Source organism: Dipodomys merriami, unplaced genomic scaffold, assembly GCF_024711535.1.
Source record: "Dipodomys merriami isolate MVZ:Mamm:240054 unplaced genomic scaffold, mDipMer1.0.p SCAF_2, whole genome shotgun sequence".
Taxonomy (NCBI): Eukaryota; Metazoa; Chordata; class Mammalia; order Rodentia; family Heteromyidae; genus Dipodomys; species Dipodomys merriami.
In genome coordinates, this window is record NW_027203381.1 from 12,368,287 (window position 1) to 12,384,201 (window position 15,915).

General features: G+C 41.9%; 1 protein-coding gene across 2 annotated transcripts in view; it reads left to right on the plus strand.

Moving 5' to 3' along the window:
• Fech (ferrochelatase) overlaps positions 1-11,135 on the plus strand; it is a 36,255-nt gene extending 25,120 nt beyond the window's left edge. Inside the window, exons 8-11 of one of the 2 annotated variants that reach the window (XM_070029062.1) lie at positions 4,092-4,199; positions 4,621-4,785; positions 9,184-9,243; positions 9,685-11,135. In XM_070029062.1, the coding sequence (XP_069885163.1) occupies positions 4,092-4,199; positions 4,621-4,785; positions 9,184-9,243; positions 9,685-9,819 (468 nt within the window). In that variant the 3' untranslated portion in view covers positions 9,820-11,135. The remainder of the gene's footprint in view (positions 1-4,091; positions 4,200-4,620; positions 4,786-9,183; positions 9,244-9,684) is intronic. The other variant, XM_070029063.1, reaches the window with a different exon arrangement.
• The last annotated feature ends 4,780 nt before the right edge of the window (positions 11,136-15,915 follow it).

Sequence of the window (15,915 nt, forward strand, 5' to 3'; positions counted from 1 at the left end):
TTTTTGTTTTTTGTTTTTGTTAGTTGTGGGGCTTGTAGTCTGGGCCTGGAAGCTGTCCCTCACCTCTTCAATTCAAGGCTAGCGCTCTACCACTTGAGCCGCAGCACCACTTCCGGTTTTCTAGTGGTTTATTGGAGAGAAGAGTCTCACGGACTTTCCTTGCCCAGGCTGGCTTAGAACCTCAATCCTCAGATCTCAGCCTCCTGAGTAGCTAGGATTATAGGCGTGAGCCACTGGCGCCCGGCAATAGTCATCGTTTTATATGGTCATGTGCACATAGTTATTGAGCCACTGTGATCCTCTCCTAAGAATATCCTCCTTTGTTCTTGCTGTGTGAATGCTTAGAGTGCTGTTTAATTAATCATGTCAAAGTGTAATTATTTGTCTTTTACTATCCATTGGATTAATTTGTAGGCATATTCTTAGTTATTACAAATGAGGGAAACCGGCACTGGGAAGGTGGCTCAGTGGTAGAGTGCTTGCCTTGCATACATGAGGTCCTTGGTTCAATTCCTCAGCACCACATAAGCAGAAAAAGCCGGAAGTGGGGCTGAGGCTCAAGTGGTAGAGTACTGGTCTACAGCTGAAGAGCTGGGGGACAGCACCCAGGCCCAGAGTTCAGGCCCCACAACCGACAAAAAAAAAAAACCAAAAAACAACAAAAAAAAACCCAAATGAGGGAAACCATGCAACCTATATATCTTTGGATCTGGCTTACTTGCATAATGTTTTTTCCAAGTCTTTCCATTTCCTTACAAATGGGGCAGTGTCATTCTAATGGAAGCATAGAATTCCATTCTATATATATGCCACATTTTCTTGATCCATTCATCCACTGAGGGGCATCTGGATTGAGTCCATATCTTAGCTATGGTAAATAATACACAACAAATAAAAGAAAGGCTATATAAATGGAATTTCATCAGATTGAGGAGTTTTTGAATGCCAAAGGACATAGCTAGCAGGATAAATAGAAAGCCCACAGAATGAGAGAAGGTCTTTACTAGCTATCCATCAGACAAGGGTCTAAATGTATCTAAAATATACTTAGAGCTCAAAACCTTACATCCCCAAAAAACAAATCCTCAAAGAAACGACCCCATCAATAAGTGGGCTAAAGACTTAAAGAAAGACTTCTCTGAAGAAGAAATAAGAATGACCATCAGACACATGAAGAACTGTTCAACATTTCTGGTCATAAAAGAAATGCAAATCAAAACAACATTGAGATCCCACCTCACCCCAGTTAGAATGGTCATTATTAAGAAAACTAATAATAACAGATGCTGGCAAGGATATGGCCAAAAGGGAAGACTACTACACTGTTGGTGGAAATGTAAACTTGTTCAACCACTCTGGGAAGTAATATGGAGATTCCTCAAAAGACTAAACATAGAGCTTGCCTGTGATCCAGGAATCCTACTCTGGGCATTGCCAGCCTGTACTAATGTACCAGCATAACCATGTTCATTGTTTAGCCTTTTCTACTCTGGCCTGGAGCCTACTGTTACCTCTGGAGTCATGCCTCCAATTCCAACTTCTTACCCGTTAGTTGGAGATAAACGTTTCACTGATTTGTCTGTCGGGGCTGGTTTTTAGATCTTCAGATCTCAGTCTCTTAAGTAGCTAGGCTTATGGGCATGAGTTCATCACACCTAGCCTGTTGTATTCTTAAAAACAAGGAAGATCATGCTCATCTGCTGTTTGACCTATGGAAGGCCTTGGAATAAGTACCTAGTTTGGTCAGTTCAGGTGGAGAGTTATGTTTTCTTAGTGTGATTGATGTTCAATGGAGCCAATCTCACTGTGGGGGCCATTCTGCTCACTGCTCCATACCGCCATCTGGTGGTTACCAGAGTCAAGCCCTGTACAGTTTTCCATCCCTTACACCTCTACTATGGAGTTGCAACTTCTACAGTATATAAATTTCTCCCTTCTGGAAGTCAATTTCATTTAAAAAGGATCATATTATCCTTCCCTGTGTTATAAAAATCATCTTTGCGTATTTTTCGTATGGATAATGAGTCTGAGGTATCTGAGGAGGTACCCTGACCAGGTTGGCTTTGAACCTTGATCCCCAGCTGTCAGCCTCCTGAGTAGGTAAGATTACAGATGTGAGCAGGGTAGGAGGAAACATTTGCACAGGCATATTCTAGGTACTGTCTTGTGAGCTCTCATCCTTAACTTCATTTCTTCTTCTTTGCCTCAGACTGAGCATGCTGCTTTGGGGGCCTGTGTGGACTGAGGAATGCTAAGGCAGGCTAGGGAAGATGGTGGATGATGGGAAAAGAACGCTGATCTTTCCTTAACATTTTATTTCTAATAACTGTTTAAACTTATTTTGAAACAATCTTTACACTTACAGAAAAGTGTCTTCCATGCCCTTCACCCCGATCTCCCTAATGCTAATGTCTTGTCTTAGGGGATCCAGTCTACTGTCTTGCATTACATTTAGTTGTCACATCCCCTCAATATCCTCCAATCAATGACAGTCACTCATGCTTTCCATTCTGGTCCCTTTGGTATTTTGAAGAATTATTTTTGTGGAACTGCAGTTCTTTTATAGAATGTCTGTCCATAATCAGATTGTGATTATGCATTGTTGGCAAGAACATCACCTTGTTAAGAACATCTTTCTCAGCTTCCCAGGGGAAATGACGTAGCTGTCTTTAACCTCTGGTGATGTGACCCTTGGTCATTGTGTAAGGTGGTATTTGCTATATGTGTCCATTGTAAAATTACTGTTTCTCTCTTTGCAATTAAAATATCTTGGAGGAGAAAATGTGAGATTTATACAAACATTTTGTTCTTCCAAAGGCATTGGCCACTCATTTTGTATCTGGGGTGGATCTTGTCTATGGAAGATTGCTATACAATCATTAGCCTGTTGTTCTAATGGCAACTTTCTAGTTCTTTCATCTTACTATATATATATATATATATATATATATATATATAAAATGTTTGTATATGTATATATATGTACACACACACACACACACACACATATATATATATATATATATAGTATCTTGTGGCTACCAAATCATTAAAAATATCATAAAGTGTTTTGTTGGCAGTATAGTATTAAATGAAGAACTATTCCAGGCATTGTTATACCTTAGCTATCAGAATGAAGGAAGCGGACAAAAATCTTTGTCCCTGGGGAAAAGCAGGAAACCATAATTAACATAATACATAAGACAACAGTATGATAGGTTAGGAGATAAGAGATGTCACAGAAAAAAAATTAAGCAAGGTGAAGGCACTATGGAGTCAGTGCACAATGAAATATTGATGCAGCTAAAATAAAATTTGTACTGAGCAGTTCCACAGGCATGAACAGGCTGTCCTGTAGGATATGTATCAAACATTTGCTCTGCACAAAGCGAATGTATACTATCGATTGTTGGGGGAAGGGTCGAGAAAGAAAATATAGAAGGTGCCTGTCGTGTGAGCCATGATCTGCTTCTTGCTTCTTCTTCTTCTTTTGTTTACTATAAACTCACCAGTTCTACACATCATCCATTCCAGCTGAAAAATCAGCCACTTCTGTTGACTCTCCCATCCAGCATATTTTGTTGTTTTCGGTCATGGAGCTTGAACTCAGGGCTGTCCCTGAGCTTTTGTGCTCAAAGATATTGCTCGACCACTTGAGCCGCAGCTCTACTTCTGGGTTTTGTTTTTTTTTTTTGCAGTTGATTGTAGATAAGAGTCTCATGGACTTTCCTGTCCAGGCTGGCTTCAAACTATGATCCTTAGATCTTAGCCTCCTGAGTAACTAGATTACAGTCATGAGACGTATCTTGGAAAGATAATCATCTTCCTTAGTTAGAGCTGGCCCATCTCCCACATGCATAGTTTTATATCTTCAGGGCCTCAGGGATGGATGACTGAATGCAGTGTTCTCTTTGGCTGGTGAAGAAATGGAACCATGGAGGCTCTTTGACTGCTTAGACCAAATCAGCATCAGTGCACCTTGCAGAAAGGAAGGACTCCGATGTGGTGCTCAAAACATGCCAGCGAATGACGTGAAGCTCTTGGAGCCCTTCATGGTGTTGATGATAACTATAATTGTGTCTCTGCTGCAGGTGGTCAACAGAGGGGACCCTTATCCTCAGGAGGTAGGTGCCACTGTTGACAAAGTCATGGAAAGGCTGGGCTACTCCAACCCCTACCGACTGGTCTGGCAGTCCAAGGTAGGTCATTTCCGTACACTTGTGGGCAGTCAGCTGTTGAGATAATCTATTTTAGGACTTAGTTATCAAATGCTTAGATTCACTTCTATCATGGAGATAGACAGCTCTGTAACCTGATTACTTGCCATGGGCAGAAATAACTATACAAGCAAGGGAAATAGAGGTCAGAAATCCAGGGACTAGTAGAGTTCCGTTGGTTTAATATTTTATGAAATTCATCATAATGACAGAAATTATAATTGATTTATACTGGGCTAACTTCTAGGGGTAACCTGTGGGCTAACTTTGGGGGTAACACTAAAACGCAGACAGGCAGGCTCTCACTGCCGATGGACGGGTGCGTGTGCCCAGGGTGGGGACTGGCCATGTGTTATAGACGGTCAGAGAAACGTCCCATTTACACATTCATCCTTTCCCACAGGTGGGTCCAGTGCCCTGGTTGGGTCCTCAGACAGACGAGGCCATCAGAGGGCTTTGTGAAAGGGGGAGGAAGAATATCCTTTTGGTTCCCATAGCGTTCACCAGCGACCACATTGAAACTCTGTACGAGCTGGATATTGAGTACGCCCAAGTCTTGGCCAAGGAGGTAAGTGCTCCCGTCTGCTCACAGTCATCGCAACTTGATTTCAAAGGACGTTTTGGAGAAAGTAGAGAGCAGTGAATTGTGCCATTCAAAGACTCCATTTCCTCTGTGTGCTGGCACGTGCTGTGTCCTCATCGTTTTGGATAGTGCTTTATCCGAATAGTAATCCCAACACTTTGAATTTGTGTCAGCAGTGGGAGAGGACTTCTGTGTTTCTGTTAAAGCTAGTGGGCCAGGTGTCACTGTGCTCAACATCCTTTAGTTCAGTTTCATTTATTGTACTGTGTGAAAGTAGTAACCGTTTAATTTTGAAGCCAGGTGCCAGTGGTTCACACCTAGACTCCTCCTAGCTACTCAGGAGGCTGAGATCTGAGGATTGCAATTTGAAGTCAGCCTAGGCAGGAAAGTCCATGTGACCCTTATCCCTAGTGAACCAGTGAAAAGTCAGAGGTGAAGCTGTGGCTCAAGTGGTAGAGTGCTAGTCTGGTACAAGCCAATCAAAAGCTTGAGGCCCTCCCTGAGTTCAAGCCCCATTACTTGGCATACACACACACACACACACACACACACACACACACACACACACACACACACACACACACACACACACACACACACACACACACACACACACACACACACACACACACACACACACACACACACACACACACACACACACACACACACACACACACACACACACACACACACACACACACACACACACACACACACACACACCCCAACCCTAAAGTTTTCTAAGAAAAAAGAGTCATACATCTCATTAATTCTGAGGGGGAATGTTTGCAGCTTTACAATTCCTTTCCTTCATCAAGCACGCTGGCATCCTTTATATTTGGGATGGTGCACTACTTCTTGTTGGGTTTCAAGGCATGTAGCGCATTATCATTTCAGAGAAGAGCCAAGAGTGAACGCGGAAGTGGTACGTATTGTAATTTCCTTGACCTCTTTTATGCGCTCACTTAATTAGCTGTTTGCTATCATGTTGTGATCAATCTGATTATTGAAATACCAAATACCACTCTGGGTGTTTTGTAATGTAAGATGGATGTGAATTGTCATTCAGGGTAGAGAAAAACTTGTTTACCTATCTTGTGGTTTCTGAGAGCCAGCCTTGAAATCATCCAATTTATGCCTGCGTTTCTGTCGGGACTTGGGAAGGCCTCTCTCCCTCCCATTCTCTGCAAGGGCTCCTGTCATTCCAAGCTTGGCCTTGTAGAACCCAGGCCCTCTCTAGGACTGGGCGGAAGATTCAGGACAGGATGGAGAGTGGATGGAGCAGAACTGGGGCCAGACCACAGCCTCTTGTTAGGGTGCCCATGCCGGTCGGTCATCAGTGAAGCATGGACGAAGGTCAGGCGTGCCTGCATTGGCTCGTCGGTACTTTTGAACTCAGGCCAGTTGTAATTGTCCAAGGTGAGATTTCAGCATTATCCCCAGGTTTCTTTCAGTGATGCCATTTTGTCCTCGGTCTGGACTTTGGCTAGTTTGAACTTGCTTTAAAAATAAAAGGTTTTAAAAATTCATTTTTGTCTATATTGAATGATAGTTTACATCCATTAATATTACTAAGCTAAAATTACTAACAGAAGGGAATATTAGTGACTGATGAACCAATCCCTGAAGGAGACAAAGAAAACTACCCATTATCATCATTTCCTCCATGGGAGAATGGAATATGTCTAAAATATATTAATATATTTAAAACAAATTAACATCAAAAAGCTTTAATTTTTTTTCCCCTAAAAGGATGGCTATGGCCAGGCGCTGGTGGCTCATGCTTGTAATCCTAGCTACTCCAGAGGCTGAGATCTGAGGATCGTGGTTCAAAGCCAGCCCAGGCAGGAAAGTCTGTGAGATTCTTATCTCCAATAAACCACTAGAAAATGAGAAGTGGTGCTGTGGCTCAAGTGGTAGAGCAGTAGCCTTGAGCTGAAGAGCTGAGGGACAGCACCCAGGCCCAGAGTTCAAGCCCCATGACTGACAAAAAAAAAAAAAAAAGATTAATGAATGGTGAGAGGGGGAGAGAGAGAGAGAGAGAGAGAGAGAGAGAGAGAGAGAGAGAGAGAGAGAGAGAGAGAGAGAGAGAGAGAGAGAGAGAGTGTGTGTGTGTGTGTGTGTGTGTGTGTTCTGGTCCTGGGACTTGAACTCAGGGCCTGGGGTCTGTCCCTGAGTTTCTTTTGCTCTAGGTTCTCACTCTACCACTTGAGTCACAGCTCCACTTCCAACTTTTTTGGTAGTATACTGGAATAAGAGTCTCATGGTCTCATGGCCTTTCTTATCCCAGCTGCTGAACTGCAATCCTCAAATCTCAGCCTCCTGATTAGCTAGGATTATAGGGGTGAGCCACAAGTACCTGGCTAGAAATAGCTTTTTCTTTCTTTTTTCTCTTTTGGTTACTTGTGGGGCTTGAACTCAGGGCCTGGGCACTGTCCATAAGCTTTTTCATTCAAGGCTAGTTCTTTACCACTTTGAGCCACAGTGCCGCTGATAGTTTGCTAGTGGTTAATTGAAGATAAGAGTCTCACAGACTTTCATGCCCAGGCTGGCTTTGAACCGCGATTCTCAGATCTCAGCAGCCTGAGTAGCAAAGTTTATAGATATGAGCCACCAGTGCCTGGCTACATTAGGCGTCTACCTGCTTGATAAAAATGGTATTTTGTTCATACTATTTTGTCATCTCCTGTTTCATTTTTTTTTCTTCCTTTTTTGTGCCAGTCCTGGGGTTTGAACTCAGGACCTTGGTGCTGTCCCTAAGCTTTTGTGCTTAACGCTAATGCTCTTCTACTTGAGCCACAGTTCCACTTCTGGCATTTAGGCATATAATTAGAGATAAGAATCTCCCATACTTTCCTTCCCTAGTCGGCTTCAAATCATATCCTCAGATCTCAGCCTCCTGAGCAGCTAGGATTACAGGCATGAATCACCAGTGCCTAGCCTGTGTTTTCTTTTTAAAAAATGTATCGTGGACCCAAATCAGTATATTTAATTAGGTCTCTGTAACTTAACAAATTTCTGATTCATACACACACACACACACTTGAAGTATTACTAGTATAAACCACTTTATAATAAACACTTTCCTTTTTCCAGTATTACCTTGCCTGGAAAGGCAGTTGTTCTGTATTTTCCTGGATTCCCTCCAGAAGTGGGCTAATTGGCTGCAGCTGTGATGTCAGAGAATGCCCTTTGACAGTAGGGTTATTCTGCTGCCACTGACTTTCTCCTTGATTTTGTGTTTTGGTGCTAAGGACTGAACTCAGGGCCTTGTGCATGCTAGGCAGTCTACCCTTTGAGCCATGACCTGGTCCTTATATTTTTATTTGGTTTGTGAGACAGGATGTCACTAACTTTGCCCAGTTTGACCTCCAGCTTAGCATCTTCCTGCCTCTTCCTCTTCAGTAGTCAAGGTTACAGGTATGCAGTACCATGTTTGGCTGACACTGTCGCTGGGAAATTGCATGAACTGTAAAAGTTCATGAAATTTTAAAACCTAGTCTCTTCCTCAGCCAGTTAAGTCTTTGCCTGGCGACCTCTGGATGTTAACGCTAATTTAAAAGATAAATCAATTGATAAGCTCTCATCAGCAATGGGAAAGAGAAGATTCTAGCTACCTAAGTCAAAAGTAGATGTTTTCAGTTATTTGAGGGTAATTAACTGAATAGTTTTGAAGAGGGATGTTACTGACCAATCTTTTTTTTCCTTAAATTTTTCTCTGTTAAAATAATACACACACACACACACACACACACACACACACACACACACACACACACACACACACACACACACACACACACACACACACACACACACACACACACACACACACACACACACACACACACACACACACACACACACACACACACACACACACACACACACACACAGCTGTGCATTGGATCCAGTCTAGATCCCATAAACATTCAGAGCCTATAATTAATTTCCTTTGTTTTGGTATTTAGCAACCAAGCAAGCAGAACATTTTACTTAATTAAAGCAACATTGTACTTAGTAGAGTCTGTAAGTGTATACATGAGGAAAAAAATGCTAAAAACAAGAACAAAAACGAATTAAATCACATGAGAATGCCATCCCACCTGCGAGTGGAGACAGCACCTGTGGGCGGGTGGGGTGGGGAGGCGGGGGGGGGGGGGGTGGCAGGTGAAGAGCCATGGGGCAGGTGCGGCTCCTGGACCTCACTTACCAGCTCATCGACGCTCCAGGTCAGACTGACTTGTGTACCTGGATCTATGTGTTTATTTGTTTAGACGTATTTTTTGTAGTACTCAGTTTCTTTAAAAAAAAAAAAAAAAAGGAAGAAAAGGAAAATAAAATGTCTCTGCTTTTCTTCCCCTTTCTCATTTGATTCAGTGTGGAGTTGAAAACATCAGAAGAGCGGAATCTCTTAATGGAAATCCATTGTTCTCTAAGGTATCTGCGGCGTTACGAGCACTTTAGTAGAACATACCAGGACTAATCCTCTGAGAAACTCGCAGAATATTGCTTTTCTCACATATTAGTACATTCCGAGTTCCAATTAATTACAAAAATAAGATCGAATTCCTTATCTGCCCCCTCCCTTTTTTCCTCCATAGGTAGCGCCAATTTTCTTATTTCTAGCCATCTCTAACGATGTCTAATTTAAAATCTGCTTTTCAGAAGAAAGGTAGAATCGGGAGGGGGAAGAGGAGGTCTCCTTTGCTAACATTGCTGAGCAGGCTCTGGAAAGGAAGAAGCTATAGAATTGAGTTCAGGCAGTTTCCCCAAAGAAGCCCCAGCCAGGACCCGGATGTGGGCAGAAGATAGAAAGGTGTGCCCTCAGGACCGGCGGCTTTGTGGCTTCTCATGGACCTGTGCTCCTGTGTCTTGCAGGCTCTGGCTGATTTGGTATACTCACACATGCAGTCAAACAAGCTGTGCTCCAAGCAGTTGACTCTGAGCTGTCCTCTGTGTGTAAATCCTGTCTGCAGGGAGACTAAATCCTTCTTCACCGGCCAGCAGCTGTGACCCTGCCTGAGGACCCACGGGATTAGGCAAATGCCCAACCTCCAGACACCTCAGATCGGGAGGAGGACACTACTTAGAGATGGAGGAAGCAAGCCTTTGGGCACAGACTGTGTGATTTTCTGGGGCGTGGATTCTGCCATCCTGATCAAGGGGTTTCTGTTTGTATTTACCTAGACATAAGCATCCACAGTCCTTCTCTCAGGAGAAATTGATTAGTTCGGAATGTCCAGTAGGACATGAAAAACACTGAGTATTTTTTATCTTATGAGACACTTATCTGTTTTAAATACAGGGTTTGCTTTTTATTGTCCAAAACCACCTCGTAAAAGTGGTATGGAGAGTCGTCTCTGGGGGCTGGCAGGGTGCGTGAAATCTGGGGACAGCCTCATGCATGCAAGTAGTTTCTTGAATGAATATACTTGCGTTTGTGAAATATAAAAAAGAAGCGCTGAGTTGGCTGTGTAGTTGAGAGGTAGAGCGTTCACCTAACATGCAGAAGGCCCTGGGTTTAACCCCTAGTCACATACACACTCTGCCTGCTCTTACCTATGTCAGAAAGTAACAGTGCTGGTGAGTCAGTGTGTGGGCCCGTGTTGCCAGCCAGGCCACCAGTCATTAGTCATTGTGGTGGCTGTGTGAGGCTCATCTTTCCTCCCCCAAATGCCCAGACAGAATGAAGCACACACACTGCTGCAGTGAGACTCACCAGGCTTGCAGGCTAACATACTTAAAGAAGCCAACACTCACCACACAGGCCTTGGTCTGAGTCCTGGTGCCTCAGGGAAGGGAGCGCCCGCCCGCCACTTTCAGTCTCCAAAGACAGCATTGCTGGGAAGCACCATCAATGGGCTTCATCTTAAGTCTCCCCTGGGCCCAGGGAGTCTTTCTGCGCTGTGTCTCCTTGATCTTGGTTTCTTTTCTGCACATTTGTTTAGGAGTTATTTTATAATGTCAACTATGTTTTTTAACTTTGGGTTCTTTCTTCATTTATAATTTTTTGTTTGAAAATTATAGAGCCATATAATAGGACATTAGGAAAATACAAAGAAAAAAACCCCAACCACTAATGCAAAATAGTGTTACCATTTTATTGACTGGCATTTCTTACCTCCTTTTCCTGTGGATTTTTTTAAATTATTATGAAAATGTCATACAGAAGAGTTACAATTACATGGGCAAGATAATGAGTACATTTCTTATCAACCATTGTTGTTTCCTCCTTTGTTTCCCCTTCCTATCCCTTCCCATCTTCCCACCTCCCCACCACCAAAGTTGTAAAGTTCATTTTAAGACATAATGTCTTGTACATCTCATTGTTGCAATGGGTCCACCTGTGGATGTTTTTGATGTCATTTTCACCTTGAATTTGTGAGTGAAAATTGTTGTAAAAATGCAGAAATAATGTTGGATCAGGATCTGATCTATATTTGATGGATCTGTGAAGAGTTTGTAATGATCACTATTTTGCTGCTCAAGGCATCTGAAACTTTGTTCTTTAAAAAAAAAGGCACTTCTTTGATTGTTTGAAAAAGCCAGTTTATAAAGTAGAAGTAATTAAGGGATTCATAGATCTTCTATATTCAGGATTTCCTATTAATAAATATTATGACTTCATTAAGGTTTTAACCAATTTAATTCATGCTGTCTCTTAGTCTGATTAAAATGATTAAGCAGGAGGAATTTACTTTGTAATATGGAGAAAGAAAGATGCCATCTGGCTATGAATCATTTTTCTACACTGATAATGGCCCTCAAATATGAATCGCATCTCCTTTTTTTTCCCAATTGGCTTTATTTTTTATTAGGTGTGTTTCTCAGGAAAGATGAGAAGCATTGTTTAGAATTTTCCTCTCTCCTTTTCCAAGACTTCTTTGGAGATTGGGCTCAGAAAGGACTTGGTGACTGGCCGCCCACAGTGGAGTGAATTCTCTGGGTTGGTGGCCTGGCGTAGGGAGGTGGGTTAAACTTAAAACCACTTGCCCTGGTTCAGAAAACCTGCTGGTGATCTTTCTGTTCATTCCATCAGCTCCTTTAGAAGTGGAACTATATTGGCACAGAGAAGTTGCAAAAAGTGCAGAACACTTGCTAGGGTATCTGAAGCCTTTCATTTGATAAGAAACCTTCAAATCAGCAGTGACAGGGATGTCTGCAACAATATACCGATACTCATGGGAGCAGGCAGTTGTCTTTGACAATAACCATTGGTGGACGATAGCATTTGCATTTGGTGGGATACTTTTTTTGTATATATACCAGTACTGGGACTTGAACTCAAGAGCCTTGCACTCTTGGTTGGCTTATTTGCTCAAGACTGGTGTTCTAACACTTGAGCCACAGCTCCGCTTCCAGCTTTGCTGGTTAACTAGAGATAAGAATCTCACAGACTTTCCTGCTTGGGCTGGCTTCCATCTCAGCCTCCTGAATAGCTGGATTACACACATGAGCCACTAGCACCAGCTGATAAAATTTTTCTTAGAGCTCATTGTCTGAAAATTGTTTCCCTGTTTGTCAACGTTGAAGTACTAATGTTTGCCCTGGTAATTAGCAATGAACTTCTAGCAGTCCTCAAGCGGGGCTGTGTACAGACCTGGCTTTTAATTGATGAGTCCAAACTGCAGAAGACTTGCAGGGGCTGTGCCAAGAGGCAGCTCAGCCTGCCAGGGTGATTATGTGGCCCAGGACCACACATGTACAGTGTTCTCTGAAAGAGCTCCCTTAAAGGACGTGTTTGCACTCGGAAATGAACTCATTGCTTGAAGCCCTTTAAATGTATATTAGTGGCCACTTGGTGTTGAGTAAATAGTAAAAAATCCATGGCTTTCCCTGTGAGTACCTCAGAGCGCATACATATCCTTGCTCAAGTAATCCCCGTGGTAAGAGAGGAACGATTCTCTGGGATTCTGTTATTTTTTTTTCTTTATGATTGAAACTAGACAATGAAGATTAAGTAGGCAGGGAATGTGAAATTTTCTGCTTCAAGTTTTCCAAAGTAAACCTGTAAGGGTGGACAATCTCCTATCAATGACCTTAAAGTCAGATTTGTTCATTTATCTTTTGGGTTCCTCTTAGCAGTAGATTTTTCATTTTTCCTTCTTGCTTTCTGTCTGGAGCCCATACACTGCTATCGTGGGACATGTCATTTAGGAAAAAGTAGGCCCTACGTGTATTCTTCAGCTCCTCTGTTCCCCTAAATTGTATAGCTTGTTCAGGAAACCCTAACTTAAGACACAGGAGGGAGATGTTAGCACAATCTGATCCCCTCAAGCTTATCCAAAATAAGTTGAGGGAACGGACTGCTGCCCCAGCCCAGGCAGGACCTGCAGGAAGAGCCACTGGGCCCCTCCCCACCCCCACCCCCCTGGGGTTCAGTCTCTTCTGGTCTAAGGAGTAGGCATTGCATAGCTACAGCTAGAGGGCTAAAACAATAACTGGTGGCCACAAAGAAAGAACATTAAAAATGTACTTGATGATAATTTCTTAAATAAATAAATGTAACATGCACAGGCATGTGCATCTCTAATCTCTTCCCTAGCATGGAAAATCCCTCTTGTGAGAATCCTGCAGCCAAGCTGGGTGCTGGTGTTCACACTTCTAATCCTAGCTACTCAGGAGGCTGAGATCTGAGGATCGAAGTTCAAAGCCAACCCAGGCAGAAAGGTCCGTGAGACTCTTATCTCCAATTAACCACTGAAAAAAAACCAGAAGCAGCGCCATGTGTGGCTCAAGTGGTAGAGCGCTAGCATTGAGCACAAAGAGGTTTCAGGGGCAGCGTCAGGCCCCGAGTTCAAGCCCCAGGACTGACCAAAAAAAAAAAAAAAAATTCCTGCAGCTAGCACAGGACTGTGCCTCCCAATGCCAGGTGGAAAGGAGAAATTCTTCAAGACTTCAAGACCACACAAGCTGGGGAAGGAAATTCTGTGGATACCTCAGATAGTGCCTTCAGCTGGGGCGATTCAGTTCCTCCGAGGAAGACAGAAGCTAATCATTCCATTAATTAGTTCTCAAAATTAAAACAGTTAATTAAAGTCGTGCCCCAGAAAGCCTTTGCAAACATTATTCACAGTAGTTTGGTTCTAACTGCCCCATCATTGAGAGGCCTTGTAAAAGCCTGGGACAGGCGATTTTCTTCTTCCTCTTCCTTGTCTCCTCTTCTCTCCTCCCTTCCCATTCTTTCCCTTCCCTTCTTCACTTTTTCTTTTTCCTTTCCTTATTTTTTTTGTTTTGACATTAAGGTTGAAATAGTTTCTATACAGTTAATATTTGTAAGTTAGCAAACATCATCTTGAGAGCAGAGTTGGTTTTTTTTATAAGCAATAAAATTATATTCAAGAAAGCCATGGTTTATAGCTAATAGGTCCATAAATGTTTTTCTACATATAGAACACCCAATCTACAAACTCTCTGGGCAGTATATCCTAAAAATATCAGTTACCAGATTACTAAAAGTAAGTGAACCATATATACATATATATATATATATATATATATATATACATATATATGCAACCTATAAGTGCTAAAATCTTAAATGTATATTAAAAGTTACTTCCAAATATTAAAATATTGCACCTCTGGTGACAAACCTGAAATCTATCCAATATTTTCTTAGTTTTCATACTTCATACCTTTATCCCTTTTTTATTATTCAATATCCATTGGGATGTGTTGTTTTCACCAATATCCTTACATTGCAACAATATTCATATATCAAATGCATTAAAACTAGATATTTGTATGACTCAAGAAGCCCAAATTCTACTTAAATCACTGCCAATTTTTCTTTTTTTTTAATTGTGAAAATACTGTATAGAGGGGTTACAATTAAATGAGCAAGATAATGAGTACATTTCTTATCAAGCATTGTCGCCTGCTCCTTTGTTTCCCCTTCACATCCCTTCCCATCTCCCCCCCCACCAAAGTTGTAAAGTTCATTTTTCGACATAACGACTTGTACGTCTCATTGTTGCTATGGGTCCACCTGTATTCCCATTTAAACGATTTGTTTTTTCCCTTCCCCTCCACAAATTATACCAACATCAAATACAGTGAAGATAAGTATTCAAATGTTTTTTTCTTTCATGTGATTGTTTCTAACATATTTATAAGTTGATTTCTTTGTTGCTTTGCATGTCCCTCTCCCATGGTATAACCCCTGCTTTTAATTTTTCTTTTACTTTTTTATTGTTTGTTCTTTTTTTATTATAAAAGTGATATGCAGAGGGGTTACAGTTACATAAGTCAGGTAATGAATACATTTTTTAAAAAATTTTATTGTAAAGATACTGTACAGAGGGGTTACAGTTGCAAGAGTAAGGTAATGAGTACATTTCCTGTCAAACATTGTTACCTCCTCCTTTGTTTTTCCCCAACCATCCCTTCCCTCCCACCTCCCCAACTCCTTCCATGAGTACGTTTCTTTTTGGAGAATGTCACCCCTTCCCTCATTCTCTCCCAGTTTTGCCCTCCTGTCCCCACCCACAAGTTGTATAGTTCATTTCTCATTTCCAGTTTTTATATTTAATTACAAAGTAGTATTTTAGTAATTTCACTTAAATGTATCATAATTACAAAGCTCCAGTGTTTACTTTCTAATATTCCTATGGTTCATTCACCAGTGATACCTGAAAACCTTTAACTTGTTTTTGTCAGATTTCCTTTAGCTTTAGCTAGATAGTTGTGTGTCTTACTCATGCTTCTTGTCAGAAAATGTTCTTGTTTGGGCAGTTACAAAGTCTGCGTAGCTCCATGGCACTGAGCCAAGCATTGAGAATTTTGGATGTTCAAGAGACTACATTTGTTGGATGACAGACTCACTGAGCAAGCGCAGACCAGGCCCTTCAGCCCTCACAGGTCCCTGCCCTGGGGCATCTTGTTCAGAGGAGCTCTGGGAGGTTCTTGTCTTCAGAGAACATCCTTGTAATATTCTGGGGTCCTGGGAGAGGAAGACATGCTTTTGCTTTTGATATGGAGGACTTACTGAGCCTTTCTATAGAGAAGAGGAAGTGATCACTAGTACATTCTGGGAGAACCAGCTTCTCCCATGCTTCCTTGATAACACTGGCATGCTTGTTAGCTGAATTGTGAGCTTCTGTTTTT